General features: G+C 39.9%; 1 protein-coding gene across 1 annotated transcript; it reads left to right on the top strand.

Moving 5' to 3' along the window:
- Nucleotides 1–5035: 5035 nt before the first annotated feature.
- On the top strand, nucleotides 5036–21807 carry LOC137858043 (death-inducer obliterator 1-like). The gene is made up of 11 exons (XM_068685434.1): nucleotides 5036–5057; nucleotides 6398–6851; nucleotides 7775–7934; nucleotides 8594–8710; nucleotides 8925–9032; nucleotides 9621–9756; nucleotides 9881–10418; nucleotides 10929–11082; nucleotides 12118–12207; nucleotides 12854–13058; nucleotides 19226–21807. Exons 1-11 carry the CDS (start codon nucleotides 5036–5038, stop codon nucleotides 21805–21807), a joined length of 4566 nt encoding a protein of 1521 aa, XP_068541535.1.
- The last annotated feature ends 516 nt before the right edge of the window (nucleotides 21808–22323 follow it).

Below are 22323 nucleotides of genomic sequence, written 5' to 3'. Positions count from 1 at the left end.
AAATAATTATCAATTAATAATTATTTAGTAATATTAATTATTAGTAATATTGGTCTGTATTCTGAACCCGTAGACAAAATGTTAAAATGCAAAGAGGCGGTATTAAATGCAAACATCTACTATGGTGTAAGATTTTTCTTAATGAGATGTTTTTAATTTAAAGATATACGTAAAAGTATGCAAAAAGCAAGTGTGTTTGTTTAGGTTTACTTGATAGAAATTTCTGTAAATTGTATTTTATATGACAAAATATATCACTGTACATTAAAATATGGGACTTCACAGGTTTTTGTTACTATAAGTAGAATAAACATCTACAGTGAAACGTTGTCCATTTCTTAAATCTGTACATGTGTATTATTTTCTAACTAGCTTTGCTGCTTCTCAACATGCCACCACAAGAGGCTGATGGCACACAAGTTTCATTTCCATCTGTTTAACAAAAGGTATTTGACAGGATGCCACCACACCCAACTGATACTTACTTGTAGGTGTTCTGAAAAACATGTGAAAGTCTGTTCTTGTGATTTTTTCTCTCAGTTCTAACACATGCCCTAATTTATTCTCAAGATTTTGTTGTTTGAGTTACTTTCAGATTTTACACCAAAAAGATCTGGAGAAATGAATAATTAAGTAATCTATTTTGGCGTTGAGCTGTGGAAATACTAGATTCCCGAACCTTTCATTGTTGTGAAATAGATAGGTGAAAGTTTTATTTTTCCTTATAGGAAATGCTCTTTTATCTCAGATTAGTTTGGAGAATCTGTTCACCGTTAAGGAACCGTAAATGCACCTCGCTCATTTTCATGGCATGATGCGGTAATACCACTTGACAACTCCAGAAGACTGGAAAGGGGCTTTTGAGTCGGTTTACACACCGACCGTGTAAGTTTTTACACACAGGTGCATTCCCAAGGCGTTTACCTCCACCGTACCTGCGTGTAGCAGGCTCCTGCCTCCAGTGCAGCGGAGACGTGCTCCTCGGGGGGGGGGGGGAAGGCAGAAAGGGAGGAGAGAGCACCCTGCGACAAAGAAACAAAACACACGTGTTAAGTTCAAAACATCGTGGCTTTTTTTCCTCCCACGATTTCCCCTCCTGATGGCTGGTGCGCGGGTGGGCAGCTGACGCAGCCCCGGGACCGTGTGCGTAGCCCCGGCCGGGGCCGCTGAGCTCCCATACGGCTTTTTTTTTTTTTTTTTTTTTTTTTAATTTATTTTTATTTTGGCTTTATTTTTAGGCACCGGGAGCGGCTGAGGCCACACAGCCGCCGAAATGAGCGAGCCTCGTTGTGCTCAGCAGCTGAGCTCTGCTGCCTGCTCTGCGGCTGCGGTTCCCTCAGCGAAGGCTTTGAGGTTCTCCGACTCGTGTTAGGCGATGCATTCCTGCACCATTCGCATCGAATGGGGAGGCTTAACGCGGAAAAAAAGCAAAAAAAAAAACAAAACACCAAACAATAAACTTAAAACCTTTGCAGCCCTTCCTCCCCTCAGCGCTCCCCTTCCTTCCCCTCGCCGTTCCCTCACGGACCGCGCTCTCCGCGCCCACCCCGCCGCTTTCTCCACAGCCTAAACTGAAACAAAACGCAAAGCCCTCGAAGCCGGGACCAGCAAGGAGGGCTCAGCACCCGTCCCTGCGGGGCTCGGAGCCCGATGGTGCCCGGCAGGACGGCGAGGGGCCGAGCCGCCGCTCATGGCGGTTGGCGAAGCCGCCCTCAGGGCGCAGGCGCCGGGAGGGGGGCTGTTGGCGGCGGCTCCTCGGTGGGCCTTGCGGGGTTGGAGCTGCCCGGGGGGAGCCTTCGGTCCCCTCAGCGCTAGGGTGGGCTGAAGGGGCGGCGGGGACCCTCCTGTGTTGGCATACTGCTCTCTGAAAAGAGTACTCACTTCTGGTAACTTTTCCAAACGCGCACCAGAAACAGCGCCCATCAGAAGATGGTGCTGGCTGGGGGGCATGCTCGCCTTGCAGCTGAGGCAATGGACTGGGGAGCTGCTGCCAGAAGAGGCAGTCCTGCTCCTTCCCCGCGCTCGGCTGTGTGCTCCTGCCCTCCTGTGCATTGGATACAAGAGCTGTGCAAGGACAGCGTGAGTTGGTGCAGCTGGATTGTCTGGCAGAACACTAATCCTGTCAGTAAACCAAAAAAATCTGTCAGGGCCTATCCATTTTGTCATAGTCAAAATGGGATATGAGGGTGTTTTATTTTTTTTTTTAAGATGAGGTTGTTAACATATGTAGGTGTCATGGTTCCGCTCGAGTGGGCAGCCGAGCTCCACCACAGCCGCTCTCTCACTCCCCCTCCTCAAAGAGGACTGGGGAGAAGATATGTGAAAAGGGCTCTAGGGTTGAGATAAGGTCAAGAAAATCCCGCAATGATTATTGTAACGGGCAGAACAGATTCAGCATAAGAAGATAGATAGTAAGATTTATTGCTCATTACTAATAAGTGAGAGAAGTGAGAAACAAAGGAAAGAAACCAAAAGCACCTTCCCCCCCCTCCACCCTCTTCCACCTCCTCCCCCCGAGCGGCGCAGGGGAAATGGGGGAATGGGGGTTATGGTCAGTCTACAGCACTTCTTCTCTGCCGCTCCTTCTCGGTCACTCTCGTCCCCTGTGCTGTGGGGTCCCTCCCACGGGATGCAGTCCTTGATGAACTGATCCGGCGTGGGCTTCCCACAGGCAGCAGCTCTTCCAGAACTGCTCCAGATATGGGTCCATACCATGGGGTCCATCCCTCAGGAGAAAACTGCTCCAACCTGGCTCCCCCACGGGCAGCAGCTCCTGCCAGGTCACCTGCTCCTGCGTGGGCTCCTCTCCACGGGCTACAGGTCCGGCCCGGAATCTGCTCCAGCAGGGGTCTTCCACAGGCGTCAGCCTCCGTCGGTGCAGGGCCACCTGCTCCACCGTGGTCTCCTCCACGGGCTGCAGCGTGGAACCCTGCTCCACCGTGGTACTCCATGGGCTGCAGGGGGACATCCTGCTTCACCATGGTCCTCACCACAGGCCGCAGGGGACTTCTGCTCCGGCGCCTGGAGCACCTCTCCCCCTCCTTCTACACTGACCTTGGCACCTGCAAGGCTGTTTCTCACTCCCTTGACTCTCCCGGCTGCTGTGTGGCGCAGCGTTTTTTCCCTGTCTTAAATATGCTCTCACAGAGGCGCAAAACAACATCGCTTATTGGCTCAGCTCTGGAAAACAATGGGGCCCTTCCCAAAAATGGGGCGGCTTCTAGATCTTTCTCACAGAAACCACCCCTATGACCCCCTGCTACCAAAACCTTGCCATGTAAACCCACTACAGTAGGATGTAAGTACCTTCAATACTTTGTCAAAACACACACACCACTTCACTATCCTTCAAATGTAGTGAGGTGTCCTGCAGATTTGAGAAAGTACTTCACAGGTGTTCTGAAACACCGAATAGCCTATGTAGTGTAGGTATCTTTTGCTACATGCAGAATCCCTGCCAGCAAGTAGTTAGGTAGACAGTTGTAATTATAAAGTAGTATTTTAGTTTGTGAGACTGTTAGACTTCCATGAGGCTGAAATATCTGCTCATTTTCTGTTGGCTAAAGAAGCATTGAGTTCTGTGCTCTACTGTAGAAACATTTCAAAATAGCCATGACGTGAACTGGCAGAATAAAGGATGCTTGTGCATCTTTCTTCTTGAACCCATACTGATGCTGCTGCCTATCAACCCTGGGAACTTCAATCTACCTTTGTGCTAGTGCCATTTATTTATTTATTTTACATGTATATAGTTTTAGCATGATATAGCCGTTGGAACACAGGAAGGTTTGGGGCACGGATATATTTTTTATACACACAATATCTTAACTGCTGTTCTTAGTTCTATCAGCGTGCTTGTTAACTAATTTGAACAGATGATAAAACTGTAAGTACGGAATGTAAGCTTAGTATTTCATGTTTTGTACTTCTGCTGCAACCCAAAAGAACTAAAATCATAGCACCGAGGACCGAATTGTACTGTGGTCATTTTGAACCCTGAGCTGTGCTGTCCTGCCGCTCCGTAGTGAGACAGAGGTGCGCTGTCCCACCGGCCTGAAGAGACAAGTCTGGGCAGAAGATAAACCAGGAACCAGAAGTAGAGAAATTCTCACAACCTTATTGTACACATATTTTGGATATTCATCTTCTAGCTTTTCAAGACTGTTCATTCAAAGTAGTTCAGCTTTTTACCTCAGTGTATTAAGTTCCAGGTGCCTCATTAGACCAAACTGAAACTGTCACTGATAGTTTCTGATCCCTGTTCTCCTTCCTGGGATAGCTCAATGCCTCCTGACGGATAGTGTAAGGTTAGTGGGGTAGGCTTTGGGAGATACTAGAAACAGAAGAGAAGTCCGTGTGAGTCCAGCTCAACATCCCCCGGGTTTGTGTTCAGTTTGTCAGTACTTGAGACCAGTCCCTAGGGAAAAGTACGGGAACAGTGGGTGAACAAGAAGTTTAATCTCTAGTAAGATCTTCACGCTCTTTGGAATGATGTAATGTAGTGTGTTTCATCTTACACTTCAGATAATTTTCCCTCAGAAAGCTTTAGCAAGGCATCCACTCACAGTGGATCCACATAGCTAGTGCTTCTGCATCCTCCTCTTCACTTTGTATTCCAGGCAATGTTTAGCACCTGCTTCTCTGCCTAGCCTTATGAAAATTCAGGTACAGCATCGGTTTTATGGTTCATCTTAACCACCAGCTTGTGTATTGGTGGTGAAACATGCTGGCAGTAAGAGGCAGTGTAGTGCAGCTCGTTACAAGCTTGCGTTCTGCTGGAGGTGCCTACTACAAATGCTCAGCGTCTAACAGAATTTAACGACCGGCAAAGGTGGGAAGGCTGTTTCACTCAGAAATGAGTAGTGACATTGTTTCTTAGGTAATCCAAATCTTCCCCTTTCTGAGGTGTATTTCTATTCAAACAGTATGCTGTTATAGGATTTCTTGAACTGGGCGAACTGGGCTTCAGAAGGGTGCTCCCTACCTTTGTCCCCCTCAAGTCTGAGAAAAATCGGTTGTTAGACCCTTCCTGATAATGTCTGCTCTCACTGTAGCAGGTATGGAAGACCAAAAGGGTCCATTTGGTTTGTGGTGAAATTAACCAAAGTTGAATTTCTGCATCCTTCCCGGGAAGCACATAGCTCTCTGCAGATGGGGCTGTGGGACTAATTCTGATTACAAAACCTTGCTAGCTAAAACCATCAGATAATAATTAAAAAATTAAGAAATCACAAACTGGTCAGTAGTCAAATGCAGATTTATGAGGAGAAAAAAGACTTTTGGGGAAGTAACTTTAGCTTTTCTAATCAGAACAACTTCATCTCAGGAGTTGTTTCTTGGTTTCCCTCGGAACCGTTGTGCTGCCACAACGAATGTGTCACGGTAACTCTGATGTCCTGTAAACGATACTTCTGGCAAACTGAAGTGGAGCACATGACGTTTGCTGGATGGAGAGTGTGTTTTGGCTTATTACGTTTTGCTGAACTGTTCCCGTCAGTGCCAAAATGTGGACAGGTGAAATGCAACCTACAGAAATGCTTGTTTTTAAAGTCCTGTGCAATTATAACTTCAGTATATGGAGTCTTCGCTTGTAATTTGTAAATTTTCTTGTGCATTATGTGTATTGTCAATATATTGATGTTAGAAAAAACATTAAATGGCAGTTTTGGATATTGTGAATGGAATAGTTGGTGGGAATTAAATAGCCGCAGTTTGAGCAATGGTTTTAATATTTAATTATTAAATATTATAGTATTAAATCTAGAGTTTAACTGGAAAGTAAATGAGAAGATCTGATAGTTTATAGCGAGAGTGTGATACTCATACTAGCAACCAAATGGCTTGAACGTATATTTAAAATTTTAAGCAATTGATTTGTTGTTTAACTTGACTCTCTTTGCTTGCTCCTTAAAGTAGAAAGTTTGGAGCGAGGATTTCTGCTTAAATGTGAGATATGGGTTGTGTTGCTTTTTTTTTTTTTTTTTTTAAAGACTTTGTGAAAATGTTTGTTTGTTTGTTTGTTTGTTTGTTTTGAAGCTTAATCATGAAGTCCAACTCAGGAATCTTTGAAGGTGGTGTCTTTTTTTTTTTTTTTAATTTTCTTGCATAGCTTGTGACTGAGATTTTCAACCTTTACAACCAAAATGCAACTCTTTTAAACTCTTCCGACAGTCTCTGAGAAGTGCTCTCTGCAGGATCAAAGGCAAACTTCTTCTTAAAAAAGTCAACTTTTACACATTTTTTAAAAAGGCTTTAAAAATGAATGGCTTAAATTATATACTTGGTAGTTCTCCAGAGGTATTTCACAGACTTCCTTATAGGTTGACAGCTGGTCTTCATAAACAGGAAGTTATAATGTTAAGCATTTAATACTGCATTTTCTTCTTTGTTTTAACAGCTCAAAAGGAAGAGAAGAGAAACAAAGATAAAGCGACAGAGTTTATAGGGGCATCAAAGAAAGCTATTGCTTCAGCATCTATGGTGGAGAAACATGCATCTTCCCTCACTAAAAATTTTCCTCCAAAGAAGTCCCCTTCCATGTCTAGCACATCACTAATGAAGCAGACGCTTAAACCTGCTGGGAGTTTCAAAGGTGAAATTCCCAAGAAACCATCGCCCTCAACAGGCGGCGTTCCTTCAAAACAAGCAGCTTCTTCTCATGACTCGCCAGTTTCCAAAAAACTAGCTGCATCCAGTTTGGCTGGAGGACTCAAAAGGCCTTCGCCGTCTTCCGTTTCTACTGCATCTGGAAGTAGTCAAGCAAAAACACAAGCTAGCCCTATCCAGTCGCAGCCCAACTCGCAGATTCGACAATATATTCGTCAGTCCCTAAAAGAAATGTTATGGAAGAGGTGGGTGGGAATTCAAAGCACTTATTTTATATAGGAAACTACAACTAGAAGTAAAGCGTTAGCCTGCAGAGTTTTGTTTCTTTCTTGCTAAGTGCTACTAAGGGATTTAATTTGTGCTAGAAATTACTACAAGTATTTTTAGCATTAGAGCTTTATTAAAAATAAAAAATCTGATGCCAAATAATTGGGCATGTGAAAAAGCCTTTAAAAAAACGTCACTATCCCATTTGTAGTGAGAGACAATTACAGTTGAAGAATTAAATCACAGCATAGAGATGTTTATAATGCAGGTGACCTGAAGCTGATATCTGGCAATGGTGGTGTTTGGAGATGTAGGGGTTGTACGAAGCATAGTGTAGGGAATATCACAGTGAAAGGTTGGAAGGGCTTGCTGAGGCAGAGGTTCCTTCTTCTCCCAAAGTTAGCAACTGTATTACTTTTTTTTTTTTTCTTAAAAAAAAAAAAAAGCTGAAACATTGTCCCACAAATATTAAAGCTCTTGTCAGCTGTCAAGACTTAGGCCACTGTGCTCTGGTAGTGTCTCTGAAATAGAAATGCTGTTCACAGTGGAGGGTCTAAGATTAAAACTGAAGTGTTTTAGCTCCCTCAGTAGCTCATGACAAAAAACAACAACAAAAAACTAATTGCAGTGTCATGAGTAGGAGGATTTGTAAGGACTGACCTGGCTTCAGTTCGTTAAGGCTGTCTTCCGTGGTCTTCTGTAGACAGTAGCAAAAGGTTGCCATTGTTGACATTTTGAGGTCCTGAGATAGACTTTGGCTTTGAAATGTGTTTTAAGGAAGTCCTCACTGAGTGAATAAAAGCGGGGTTAACTCCTTCCTCTGAAAATTTAGTTTTTATGAATGCTGCCTGAAGAATTTGTGCCTAACGTAAATGCGCATACCCTTTCTTGTTTTTAACAGAGTCAATGATAGTGATGATCTGGTCATGACAGAGAGTGAAGTAGGGAAAGTAGCACTCAATATTGAAAAGGAGGTGTTTAATTTGTTTCAAGTTACGGACAACCGATACAAGAGTAAATACCGTAGCATCATGTTCGATCTCGAGGACCCAAAAAATCAGGTTTGGAATTTACTTAAACAGTAAACGTACTGAAATATATTCTGTTTTTTAAATAATACATCAATATGTAGTTTCAAGAGAGAGACTTATGAGTTATGCTCTAAAAAATTGTTTTAAAGCCATTCAAATATTAAATAATCCAGTTGGAATGGAAGTCCAGTTGGATCGCGTGTATTTATTAAGATTGGCCTTTGTAGCGAAATATTTGTTTATTGAATGGCATTCTTAGAAAAAAAATAAATGTTTTTCTTCTGTGACGTTCTGTGGTTTGTATGGGAGACCACTTGTGTACATGATAATTTATCTTTTAAAGGAAAAAGAAGCTGGTGCAGATGGGAATAGTGACTAGACAACGTAATTTCTTTAAAAAAAATTCTACTATAGATATGAAACAGGAGTGGCAGTTCACCTCTCGAAATTCCTGTTCAGTAGAATTGATAGTATATTTTATGGAAATGTGGAAAATTCATACTTCATGATGATTTCATCATTAGTTTCTGGTTGCTGCACCGTGCTAAGTTTTCTTAGGATTAACTGGCATTTTTAATAGGGAATTAAGAAACCTGAAAGGGTTTTGACAGTCCAGCACTGCAAATCATGTTAGTTGCTTAAGTTATTCAGCATGGCAACAAAGTGTGTTTTTTGTTTGTTTTTTTTAGGGACTTCTTCATCGTGTTCTTCGTGGAGAAATCTCACTGTCAAAACTAGTGAGAATGAAACCCGAAGAACTTTTATCTAAAGAACTGTTTGTATGGAAGGAGAAACCAGCCAAAGCGGTAAGCAATACAATTCTCCAGTGTGTCCTTAGATATGAACTAACAGTAACTTCACCAGCCCTTACCACCCATAATTAATATATTGTTTTCTTCCTAATGAAATATGAATAACGTAAGCTTTTTCTCTTCCACTAGCCAACTGATAAGAAAATACAAAATAAAATTATAAAATCAGTATGCAGACTTGTTACTAAAGTGTTTTTGTTTCTCTCAGATGTTAGAGTCAAGAAACAAATCACACGAGATCAAGAAAGCAGCTGTAAAACGGGAACAAGTGCCTGATGTAAATATGGAAGATTCTCCCCCGGTGTCTGATTCTGATGTAAGTATTAGCTATTGCTTTAGCATGGAGGTGCCAAGGGAGATAAATGCTAACTAGGGCCTCAAATTTTGTATCAGAAATGCAGGTTGTTTCAATGAACTGTAAGAATATCACCTAGTAGGTGTGCTATGAGCATTTTCCTTTTGGTTTGAAGGAATGCAACAACCTAATATCGGGCATATATCGCATGTGCTTCTAAAATATCAGATGATGCGTGTTTTTCAGACCTTTGCCTCAGTTTACAGCAAAATCTTAGCCAATTGTTTTCCCCCCCAAAAATGTGATCAGTATTACAATTCTGTATTCTCAGGAAGCAGTTAATGTGATAGTATCTACTTCAGAATTACATGAAATGAAATGAGGACAAATACTATTTGAGAACTCTGTTTGACATGATATTCTTAAACAAATGATAAAAGGGGAAGAATAGTTCAAAATTCCATCTTTTTGTAAGTGCTGCTCAGAGCAGTAGTTCTGCACAGCCCTTAATATCTTTTTAAAGAACTGGAATTAACGGTTTCAAAAGTATTTTTTTATGATTGAATTTAGCAATCAACCAGAATGTTTTCTGTGTTTGTTCATTTCCAGGAGCAGCAGAAGTCAACCCAAACTGTACAAAATGTAAATAGTGCTCCTTCTCTAGACGTTTTTAGCAGTATGTTGAAGGATGCAAGAAATGAACATCGAGCCCATCTTTTTGACCTGAACTGCAAAATCTGTACAGGTATCTACAGTGTTGACTTTGAAGTAAAAGAATTATTAAGAGCATTGCTTGCTTACTTGTTTTTCTCTTCAGACCTTTTCATTGTTAAACAGTAATCAAAAACACTTTAAAATTAATTTTGTAGGTCAGATTTCAGCATCTGAAGATGAATTACCACCGAAGAAGATAAAATTAATGGCTTCTGCTAAAAAAGCAGTGTCAAAATCTAAACCAGAAGTTCAGCAAAAATATGAAAGTTCTGCACCAGCAGCAGCAGCTGCTAAAGAGGCCGCCTCTGAAAACACAGAGGAAACCGAAGTTGCACCTGCAGCAGAAGCAGTTTCCCAGTCAAGCTTAGAAAGAACTTACATTCCTACAACCCAAGGCCATGGCAACACAGATACTTCATCTGAAGAACCTTCGACTTTTCCTGCCTCTTGCACTGGTGCAGTTGTCACAACTGTAACAGTTTCTGGCCGAGAGCCTAGAACACCAATGAGCGGCTCCTCTGGTAGTACGACGACAGCCCTGCGTTCTGGTACTGCATCTGGTGAAGTTTTAACAGGGGAGACAAAGCAGGAAATGTCAAAACCAGTTATGACTGTCCCCAAATCAATATTAACAAAGCCATCGTCCTCACCAGATCCAAGATACTTAGCTGTTCATCAGTCACCCAATATCAGGTGTGTATATTTAATAGTAAGCTAAGCCACTGAATCTCTGGTCTCGCTATGTTCAGTGTGTTTGTCCCCCTTTGCTTCTTACCCTCCCCTGCCAATAATCAAAAGGCATGTTCAACTTTAAATGCGATTACCTGAACTTTAAATTTTTAATTTGTCATCTCCTTGTTTAACTTCTCTAGTTGGTAAAATTTTCTGAGCATCGTGATATATTGACAGTAAAAATTCTTCAATGTGTTTTAACAGATAAATAAAACTTATAAGATATTTGACTTTAAATCTGCATGTGCATTCAAATATATTAAGTGTTTGTGAGGGTTGGTTTAAAGCTGCTCCAGACTTTCATCCTATATTGGATGAAAGTGGAAAACATTAACAAAGCATTTACTAAGGCTTCTGTTACTTGCTTTTTTAAAATAAAGTAATTGATCAATAAGAGGAGGGAAGAAAAGAAGAAGAAGGAAGCATTCTTACTGTGCTCTATAACGTTTCTCTTTTGGATTTGTTTTGCAGTGTTGCTGAGCCACGCTCACCTCAAGGCAGCGACACTTCTCTCTTCCTCTCTCGCCTCAACACCATTTGGAAAGGATTTATTAATCTGCAGAGCGTGGCCAAATTTATCGCTAAAGCATATCCTGTCTCCGGGTGCTTTGATTATCTTAGTGAGGTTAGCACTGACACGTTTATGCGTTTAGAATGTATTGCAGTTCCTGTTGTTAGAAAGGCTGGGGTCACTGTGTATGTTGTTATATTGGACGTGTAACAAAAAAAAAAAATTGCATCCCTTTAGTAATCTCCTGTAGTAATAGGAACAGTAGCCTGAGGCAGGGGGGAGGAGAGAAAGCCTTTTAAAAAAAATTCCTCACGTATTTGTGAAGAATTCTCATGTCTGTTAATATGTTTACATATATGTTAGTATCTAACATAGAATAATAGCTTGATTTCAAGATCAGTTTTTGACGAGAAGCATCATCAGCATGTGTTTTGAAAGAGATGCCTTGTTCTGCTCACAAACAGATGGATGGATCACTGATGTGATCTATTAGAAAAGTTTGGCCATTTATTAAAAATATCATGCTTTGATTAACTTTGATGCAACTGCTTTTATATTTTGGGAGGGTGTACATTCAACTAATGAGGTAGTATGACAGCTTGTGATGAAACAACTGAGCAGTTTCTTAACTTCTCTGAAGAAGTGTATTTGTTGTGATTGAGGGTTTCAGGCGTGTAGTTTAGGTCTTTTCTTAGGAGGGTTGGTGGCTCTCTTGTTGTTTTTGCTAGAACAGGTTTCACTGTCATCATGACAGGAAGCTAACTAGAATTCATATGGGTGCAAAAATTTCAGATAAATTGAAAGCGTAGATAAAAGCTATACTACATATAACAGGTTCCCTGTAAAAGCAAAGCTAACAAATAGAATCGGCTGATAGGCATACAAAAGTATTTGACCTTCCACTGCTATCTTCGTCAGGCAGTGCTTTTTCTGTTTTGTGTGTACTGCCAGCCTTCCAGTAATATGCCATAATGAACTCCTTGCATTTTGGAAACAGCCTGTCTGAAATTAGGAATGTATATGTGCAAGTTTAGTAAAACATAGTACTGTATTATCGCCTAAGCTACTGGGATGGGGCAATCTGTGCTGGTTCAAAACTGTAGCCTCTCTTTCCTTTTCTTATACGACCATGTAATGCTTCTTGTTTAGGATTTACCAGACACGATTCATATTGGTGGGAAGATCTCACCGAAGGCAGTCTGGGATTATGTTGGCAAACTCAAATCTTCACTTTGTAAGGTATTTACTTAAAATCCTTTGGAAAACCAGGAAGAAATACACAGCGGCTTTTGATAGAATTTCCTTGTTACTAATTTATATTGATGTCGATCACACCTGGAAAACTACTGCTACCACTTATTCCATTGAAATTTTTGATTTATTGAAGAAACAGGTTTGCCTGTTGAGCTGCCAATCGTCTTTCCCCTGTGTAGTAGTTAAACATTCATACAACCTATTGTTTTTTAATGATTGAATATAAACAATCTATTTATTCAGTTACTGAAGATAGAAATTCAATTTTAAAAGACTAGGAAATTATTAGTAAGTGTATGTAATAAATTTTACTACTAAAACCCTGATGGATTTAGTAAAAATGAAGCACGGTATGCAAATATAATCTAAGAATTTTCCATTTCTTTCCTAATTATTTGAATATTCTGAACCTAAAGAGGTGTAGCTTGATGTGAGATACGTAAATAGTTGGTCTTTCTGAAAATGACAAAATTGATTCTGGTTTAATATTACCAATTGAATGACAGTATTTTCTTAAATCTTGGTTTAAAGCTGCTCCAGACTTTCATCCTATATTGGATGAAAGTGGAAAACGATTTTATTTGCTGATGTGTTACAGGTTGAATTTTTCCACTTTGATTTTGTATTTCAGGAATTGTTTTTGATTCGTTTGATTCGTTTCCATCCTGCCACAGAAGAAGAAGAAGTTGCCTATATCTCTCTCTACTCCTATTTTAGCAGTCGTCGTTGTTTTGGTGTTGTAACTAATAACAACAGACATGTCAAGAATCTCTACCTGATCCCACTGAGTTCTAAGGACCCAATTCCTTCCAACCTCTTGCCCTTTAAGGGACCAGGTAAGCACAAAATTTAGGGGAGGTTAACTGCTAGGCAAAATTACAAAACGAGTAAATCAGAGACCAATTGGTTTTGAATGTTTAATGTAAGCATAATTAAAAAATATATAATTTTATAAAAAGATTTTAAAAGTGTGCATATAGGAAAAAATTGCAAAGTCAATCATCTCAAGGTGCCATGGTCTGAAACTCACATAGCCTTTCCAACAAGATAAATCTCTGCTGTTAGGAGGATTTGTTTACCCATAAAATGGAGTACATAGAACAGCCACTATATTGAGACAAACAAGCAAACATTATGAGAACATTCAACCGACCCTACTTTCAACAACCCATAAATCCACCAAGTTTTAGGTCCCTACAAGCCATGTGCTGTCCCCTAAATCACATAGGAGACTCTTATCCCACGGAGCAGTCAAGAAATCTCTGAAGACAAAGGTAACGTTTATGGTTTCACTACATTGTTGTTATCTCATGGTATGTATTACGCTGTGCATGCAATATGCATGTACACGGGGTCTGAAATATTCTGTGCTACCTGGATCAAGTTCCAGACAAATCACTGACTTCAGAACATTGGTTTGCCTGGGAGCAGGCAAATTCCTTTTGCGTAGGTGGCAGACAGTAGGTGGTATAGGTTGGTATATATTACGCTCTTCTATTTTTAGTTAGAGTTATCAGCAGTAATGTATGGCTTGAATTTGCTCCATCTTTGTGCACTGAACATGGAAACAGAAGAAATGAGAATGAATTCAGATGTGAAACACCTTTATATTACAAAATTTGAAGTCACCTTCATCTGAGGATGGAGGCGGTGCATATGCTTAGTTTCCAAATAAGTACCTTTTTTCATATAGAGTAACAGGTTGAGGAGCTTAAGAGCTACACGTTACAATGAAGGCAATACTGCATTGTTGTAAGGATGGTTTGCAAAATACTAAACAGCGCAAAATAATTACACATTAAAACATGTAAGGAGCTGACCTTTCTGACAAGCTGACTGTCCTCTGCTACCCAAATACAAGTTTAGGACTAAACTCAATGAAGCATTCTCAGGGCTTATATTCATAAACAGAGGTGTGTTCTGCCTGGCCAGGTTTTCACATGTTAATGGCATACGACTTAAAAAACAGTAACAAAAAAACACCACCAACAAGTAATGTAATGCTAGGAAAATACTCTTCTTTCCTGCATGAAATTGCAAAGGGCGCTTGCTTTGTGTTCTTGGACAAGATTTTTCTCATACGCTCTGAGCCTGTCTTAACCTGCTCCAGGGAAGCATTTAAATGATCTTCCCCTCCTTGCATTCTTGAGCAAACATAGGCTGTCCTTGTACATTATCTTTTATATTTCTGTTGTAGATTTCATTTCAAATGAAGCTTTTAAAGTGGAGGCCTGGCAAAAGTAGACAGACTTGTTAGTATTAGTATAGAAATGAGGAATGTCAGGCTGGTTTTTACAAAATGTAAATAGGAAAAGTTCTTTCAAAACTGGAGGTAATTGCCCAGAAGAAACATAGGTATAAACACTTGCAGGCATGTATTAATACCGCAGCGTAAAAGACTTGTAATACATACTTGTTACTGACATCTGATGGAATTTACTGTTGTTTATACCCAATAAAGATATTTTTGGGAAAGTGGTCATTGTCTCCTTAAATGTGTGTACCTTCAAATAGAGTTTAGCAAGTACTCAAAAAACATGACAGTGTAAGATACTTTGATAAATATGACTGGGGGCGGGAGGAGGGGGAGGACAATAATCCCATCACTCCAGAAGTCCTAGCTGGAAGATATTCCAGCTGTATCAACCAGCTCCATCAGGTGCATACGGATTATGAATCTGTTATGAATCCTGTTTTCTGATGGACTGGATTTGGAACACAACTGAGGACCTCTGACCTGCTGTAGTGCCTAGAAGATCTACAAAACTTTGTCATGGGTGATATAGAGGAACATGGAAGGATATTCACATTTATTCACTTCAACCACCTCAGATATTTATTACCAGATATTATCTGTTGGTGGGATGTTCAGCATTGTGTTTTTTTTTTTTTTCTGGTAGTTTACTGTGTGTGAATTTGTTTGTCTCGTTTCACATACACACAACACTATTTAGCACTTTCATCTGTAGATCTGAAAACACTTTGAAAAAAAATTAAAAGGTATAATCAGTCATTATTAGCACTAGGAAGACGCACTTATGGAGGGATTTATTGGCAATGTTGGCAATGTATCGGGTACCATACATATTTAATATAGAAGAATTTTAATTTAAAAAGTGTATCAGCAGAGGGCATGCCGCAGTATCTCTTCCGTTAGTTTAAGCTTGGAAGTGTTTTTAAGTATGAAGGCATGAAATCTCTTCAAGATATTTAGAGTACTCATACCAGTATGGAAAGCAGCAGTAGTAGAACAACATATTTTTGATGTCAGCCACTCCCATTCAGCAAATGTACCGTAATGTGCAGCAGTGTTACAGCGGTGGAAGTGATCTCTATCACTGAATCCAGATACACCAACTTGATAGTTTTCAATCATGCTTTCACAATTAACTGGGACAAGTATTTAAACGGCGTGTTGATAATGATTACAGCTTTGCTTGTATTGGTCTCTGCAGTTAAAAGTGTGGCATAGGTCTGTTCCCTAAGTTTTGCCATCAGTGTACAGAAATTAGGGATGTATCCTTAGTGGTACAGTTAACTTCCTAGCAGCTGCGGATGGTAGGGACAATATGTGGCCATTACGTAGATAAATACTGCAAAACTGATTTCATGAAAATAAAAAACGTATTTAACGGAAAAAAAAATATTAATCCCATAGTAATATTTAATACATCTTGTTTAAATAGATTTAATTACAGGATGTAACTTGATAACACCATCGTGGTCTTCAAATGCAGAATGCATTTAACAATATTTTATAAATAATTTAGCATCAAAAGCTACTAACATAGCTTGCAGCACTTAAAATGCTTGCTTGTGAAAGAGTTATTGAGCAATAGTTGGAGACTGCAGCCAACATTTTCATTTAGTTATTACCTAAAATTAGGCACTTAACCTATTTATGGATATTGAAACCTATTTACGGATATGGAAATGGAATGGGACTGAGCTTTGAAGTGCTGGTCTGGCTGTATATTTCCATCCAAAAGAAGCACTTACTGTGTGATCGCTTTGGATTGAATGAATTTAGAAACTGGGTTAGGCATCTGTTGAAAACTACAGTATCAAAATGTAAAATTTTAATGGATTTCTTCTCTGACCAAACTAAACAGATTCAGTTATAACCGTTGTTAATTTAGCTTTGGAATTTATCTTGAACGTGTGTTTAAGTTTTACTCTGATTTTATTAGCGATGATCTCTGTCTCTTACAGGGATTCAGAACTGTTTTTCTATCTTTTTGCTGTTAATTTTAGATACACAGTCCAATAGATTTTTGAAACCTGCTCGTTTCAATTAGTCAGTGTTTGAGATGCATGTTGTGACTAGTTGGATAAATCACAGGTCTCTGCAGAAGGGCAGATAACCAATACGTTAACGACAGAAGAACAGTGAATGCTTACGAGGAGTTTTAGGGTGAACACAGATTTGAGAGATCCTCTGCACGAGTCGATGCTGACCAAATGTGGAGTTGTTACTCACATGCTGATAAAGAAAAAATGTAAAGCAGTCACTCAGAGTGAATCATACCTAACTATTGAGTCTCTTCAGAGTGTACACAGTCTTCCCAAGTAAGCTGTCTTTTGAGCTATGCCCTGATGTTATGTATTAATGTAACTTCATCTGGGGTAGTAAACTATAGTGATCAGAATTGCTAGGATTGCTTTTAGGCAGTGGGTTGAAAGGAGTTTTTAACTGGGTGAATCAAGGATTTGTGATCCTTTCCAAATAATCTTAGATTCACCAAAGATAATTACTTGTTTAGTTCCTGTCCTGCCTCCTTTCGTTGTACATCTTGCCGTCCCTGCCCTCTCACAAGGGCAATCTGTATAGAATTATAAGCAAACTAAATTATAAGCAAGTCTTAGTTTTGGTTAGTATAGCTAGGTCATTTTCTTGATGCATTTATAATTCGTGTGTATATATATATATATTTCTAACCATGGAAGAAAGTGAAAATTGGCAACACAAAATACTGAAATACTAGATCTGGAGGAAAAAGCTTGGCACTGAATTTTAAATGTACAAGTAGGAAATACTATGTGCTACTAAATGAAAAATAGAAGTTTAAACCAGCATGGCCAACATCCTCTCAACCACAGAACTATGTAAAACTCAAACACTGAACTTTGAAGTAATCTGAAATCAGCTGTGGAGCTAGAATGCATTCAATCAAATTTCAGTGTTATTTTTTTTCCAAATACTTAAAATGAGAGCTGCTTCTGATAGGAAACTTCAAGTAGATTTTGCATTGGCCCCAATTTTTTCTGTCTTTTTGCAAAGACCTTCTAGTGAGTAACCAGATTTTGCTGGTCTCTCCATTATGTGGCTAAAACAGGCGTGCTGCACTATTACCAGTCACAGTCAGAAGAACACAGAATTTCAGAATTTAGGCAGGTTACTGCTTAATGAAATCTTTATGCTTAATGAAGCTGTGTTGAAGAAGTCATCGTCTTGATTTAGCTGGTTATAATCCTCTTGCTGAGGAAACCTCACATTGAACTTAAGAAATAGGCTTACCTCATTTAATTCTTTCTTAGCGTACGTGAATATAATTTCAGCTATACAAATAAAAACAGCTGATGTAATTTTCTCATAAGATAGTAAATTTAGGAGCCCCCTTAAAACTTTGAATTCAGTTGTTTCAGCAAAGGTTCATACTTATGACTGGTAATGGCAAATAGAATTTATCTGCAACTATGGGAAGTTTGGGTTTTTGCTGGTATCAAGAAGTTTTCAGTGGCAATAATTAGTTATTTATAAGTTGTTCCTTAGTGAGCAGTTGGTTTTGTTTAGTAAGAGACTAAAGATATACATAAATTCATATATTACACCTCTTTTAAACTCTTACTTAAGGGTCATGAATATAAGGGACAGTGTAGGTTTTAGAGTCCTCATCGTATAACCACAGTAAATCTCTTTGCTGTTAGTTTCATTTCTCTATTATTGGTTCCTTGCTGGATGCAAATATTAATATGGCTCCCAAATGAGGATCTCAAGTCACTAAATCCAGAAGTTAAAATCCTCTCTTTATATGTTTTTTCTACATTTGCCACTGACTGTATGTTAAAGGATTTATTCCCTGCTCTTTATTCTGGTTGTATTTGTCTTCCACGAGTGCCTGTGGGAAATGTGAATGTACAAGGAAGGAATACAATAATGTGAAACGGACCTTCAGCTGTTTGCATTTTTCCTCTTTATGGGAAACTTTCCGGTCATTTCTGGAAGTGCTTCTCCAGGGATTCAAGCCTGAAGCTTTCACAATGGAGTAATTCTGCTCACATTTCTTACTTAGGGAAGGGTCTGTGGCATCAAACTCAATTCTACAACAGTGTTAAAAGTCACCTTGATGGAATGGTGTAAATGTCAGTCCGGTATTTTAGCACAGATTAGAACAGAAATGTAATTATTAAGTTTAACAATGCCTCGTGCTTTCTTTGTAACAGAAAGTGAAGTGTTTGTTGTTGTTGTTTGTCTGTTTGTTTGTTTTAATAGCATTAGTTTTTTTCTCTTTATTTCTAGTTCTTCAATTCCAACGTAGCCCTACAGAAAGTTAGATTGCTTGTCCAGGTTTTCTCACTTATCAGTATCTCTGTGTATATAAGGTATTTGCAAAGCATTTAGAAAGGAAATATTTGATTGGGGGAGGAAGTGGACAATAATAAGTAGAAAGTAATAATACAAAAATAGGAAAACTTTCTTTAATTTTTGAACAGCAGAGACATTTACAAGGACATCTTTCAGTAAGATTCACCTGTTACTGCAATATTCAAAAAATATCAGGGAAAGAATTAAAACATTTTTAGTTACTGTATACAAATTTATATAAATAGTAATTAAATATAGACACATAGGCTTATGGGATAATGTCACTGCATGAAATTTAGAAGAACTGTTACTGTTATGACTCATAGCTGCCATTATATAAAATGATAAGTTCCTATTGAGAACACAGATAAAAAATAGTAGTTTTTTTACATATGCAATCTTTGTGTTTCCTTTCAGGTCTCGAGTCTTCACGTCCAAATTTAATTCTTGGATTGGTTATCTGTCAGAAAGGGAAGCGTCTTGCTACTACCATGGATACAGACAAAATAGAGAAAAAGCGCAGCCGAATTCAGGTGCAAGAGGAAACAGAAACATCGCTGTACTCTAAGGGGCCAGTAGCTTCTTCACAAGAAAAGAAAACTCCGAAATACACACTGTATTCGGGAGACTCAGCTGTAAGTACAACACTACCTGGATCTCCTCCACCTCCACCCCCACTTCCCGTTCCAGAAACCTCATCAGTCACACCTTCAGTATTAAAAATACCGTCCTCGACTAAGAGTGGAACCACAAGTACTGTACCACCACCAGTTTCAGCTACCGCTTCTACAAGTGCTACTGCTATGCATTCTTCATCCTCAAAAACTACCACACCTCTTGAGTACATCCACCAGACACTTTTTGGTAAAAAGAAGACTTTTGAACCTCTTGCTAAGGAGACTGAAACTGTCCAGTCTTCAAATCAGGAAGCTAAAGCAGCTGTGGATGGAGGTGTGTCAGCTGTTCCTTTGCTAGATCCCATTGTACAACAGTTTGGACAGATGTCAAAAGACAAAGCTATAGAAGATGAGGAGGATGACAGGCCATACGATCCCAAAGAAGAATATGATCCAGAGAAAGCTTTTGAAATGCAGACCGGTGAAAGCAAAAAACTGTATAGTGTGGAGAAGCCCAGTAACACAGCAGAACTAAAGGATGAGGCCTATGATCTGGAAGACAAAACTATCTTGGAGGAAGCAAAAGTTACGGTTGATGATTTACCTAACAAAATGTATACAGACACTAAAAACACTTCCGTGGAAACACCTGCCTCGTATGTGCCAGATTTATCTGCGTCTTCATCCTTGGTGGAACTGCAAAAAATGTTAGAAGAATTAGACAAACAAATAGAAGAGCAGAAACGACAAACTGAGGAGCAAGAAGAAGCCCTCAGACAACAACGAGCAGCTGTTGGTGTTTCAGTGGCTCACTTCTCGGTGTCTGATGCTTTAATGTCACCTCCACCAAAATCTTCCCTAATAGAGACTGAATTGTTCCATCAGGACCAACAGGCTGTGCAAAAAGTAGATTTACCTTCATCTTCCAATCAGCAAGCACAAGTTTTAAACCAGAGCTGTGACCCTCAAGCGAGTTTTCCAAACACTTTGCAGACTTCACTTGGTAAGGAAGATAAAACTTTAATTCCTGCTACTCAGCTTAGTTACGGTGGTGATAACTGGGTTTCCAGTGAAAAGCCTCCTGCAGTGCTCCAAAAAGAGGCACCTAATAGCAAATTTGAAAATACTGTTCAAGTTACTTTGGAAAATGTGAGTCAAGCAGTTTCTGCAGAACCTTCTACATCCAGGCCTTTACGTAAAGTGCTGCTTCCGACACCTCCAAGTACGTCTTTTCAGCCTAATTTCTCCACATCTAATGACAGTCAGTCTTTGCAAGATATGCACAAAGTATCCTGGTCAAACGAGGCAAATCCAATGTTTACTTCTCAGGAAAAGGGACCTGGTCACTTTGAACCAGACAGGGGTCTTTCTGCGGTGCAATACGAAGAACAAAGAAACCCTCAGCCTCATCAATTTGTAGAACAAACTGAATCTCCACCAGTTCAGGGTGAGGGTGGACCTCTCCCACAGCACTTTGAGGAGAACCGAGCTGGAGGTCCGTTTTCTTTGTCTGGGCAGAAAGGAGGACCTCCAGCACCACTGATGCTCAATGCACACGCAGGACCTCATGGACCTAATTTTAGAGGCCCAGCGCCACAGTTCTCAGAAGAGCATGTTTCTCCAAATAACGATGGACAAAGAGGATCTGCCCCTGGAAGATTTGGAAGTCAAAAGGGCCCCATTCCTTCCTTATTTTCTACGCAGCATGGACCACAGTCGCCACAAAATATGAAGCCAACCCCAAGACCACTCCTGGACCTTCCCAGTCATCCACCAGGCCACAGAAAGGAGATGTGGGAGGAAGCTGGGCCGTCTGCACCTCTTTCTGGTATTCCTGGGCAAGGGCCCGAGTCAGAAGGACAGTGGTCAGGATCTGACTTCCGAGAAGGCAAAAATCTTGAATTTAGAGGCCAGACATTTGAAGGGAGACAGAGAGAGAGATACGAAGGAGGAAGTAAAGACAAGGTTTTAGATCAGCCAGAGCCTCAGCAAGCAGAGAATCGACAAAGCAGACCCTTTGAGGAAAGACGAAGGCATCGAGAACATGGCAGACCTTGGGAAACAGACCGTGGCAGAAACTGCAACAGAGACAGGGACTGGGAGAGACACAGAGACAAAGAATGGGATAAAAACAGAGACAGAAACCAACGTGACAGAGAACGATCAAGAAGCAGAGACAGAGATCGTGACAGAGACCGAGACCGGGATCGAAGCAGGGAAAAAGAGCGCGATCGAGACAGAGATCGAGATCGTGAAAGAGGAAAAGATCGGAAAGATCGCAGTAAAAGTAGGGAGATCGGTAAAGAGGTGAAGCCAGAAACACCTAAGGAAGGTCAGAAACCAACAGAAGCAGAAGCTTCATCTTCCACTAATCAGTCATAGAACTATAACTGCTGTTATATTTCCCATAGATAATAGACACCACTGCAAGGACTGAGTCAATGTCTTCTGTATATACTGTATATTCTCACCTTTGCAAAAATGCTGTTGTAAATCTAGCCTTACAAAATGTACTGACAAATTAGCAATTTTTGAACAACTGTGAACGACAATATTCAAATAGGTAAAAGGCAAGAACATACTGGACTTTCACTTGCTGCATATTTGACAAGGAGTCAAATATTGCTGTCTTGTTTATTTTACAATGCAAGGGTCATGCGTATTTAGGAGAAGGCTGCAGAAGAACAGTGTTACTGATTATTGGACGGAGGATTTGAAAATGGAATGTTATAAGCTTAAAGTGCACTATCTTCCTTTTTATATACAGGTATTTTGTGTTTTGAAATCCATCTGTTAAGTGTACAACAACAAAGAAAAACGTACCTAGTTTTTCATGTGGATGAGGGGTTTTTAATTTCACATTTTTACAAACCTGCAATTAAAGAGTATATAGAAGTA

The sequence above is a fragment of the Anas acuta genome, chromosome 5 (assembly GCF_963932015.1).
Source record: "Anas acuta chromosome 5, bAnaAcu1.1, whole genome shotgun sequence".
Classification (NCBI taxonomy): Eukaryota; Metazoa; Chordata; class Aves; order Anseriformes; family Anatidae; genus Anas; species Anas acuta.
Note: the sequence above shows the minus strand (reverse complement) of the source record. Positions and strands in the feature narration are given on the sequence as shown.

Excerpts from the sequence above, each read along its gene's own strand:
- LOC137858043 (XM_068685434.1), top strand. The coding sequence starts at position 5,036 with ATGTCTGCTCTCACTGTAGCAG. Across the intron at positions 9,033-9,620 it reads CCCCGGTGTCTGATTCTGAT|GAGCAGCAGAAGTCAACCCA; the intron begins GTAAGTATTAGC and ends GTTCATTTCCAG. Across the intron at positions 11,083-12,117 it reads GCTTTGATTATCTTAGTGAG|GATTTACCAGACACGATTCA; the intron begins GTTAGCACTGAC and ends CTTCTTGTTTAG.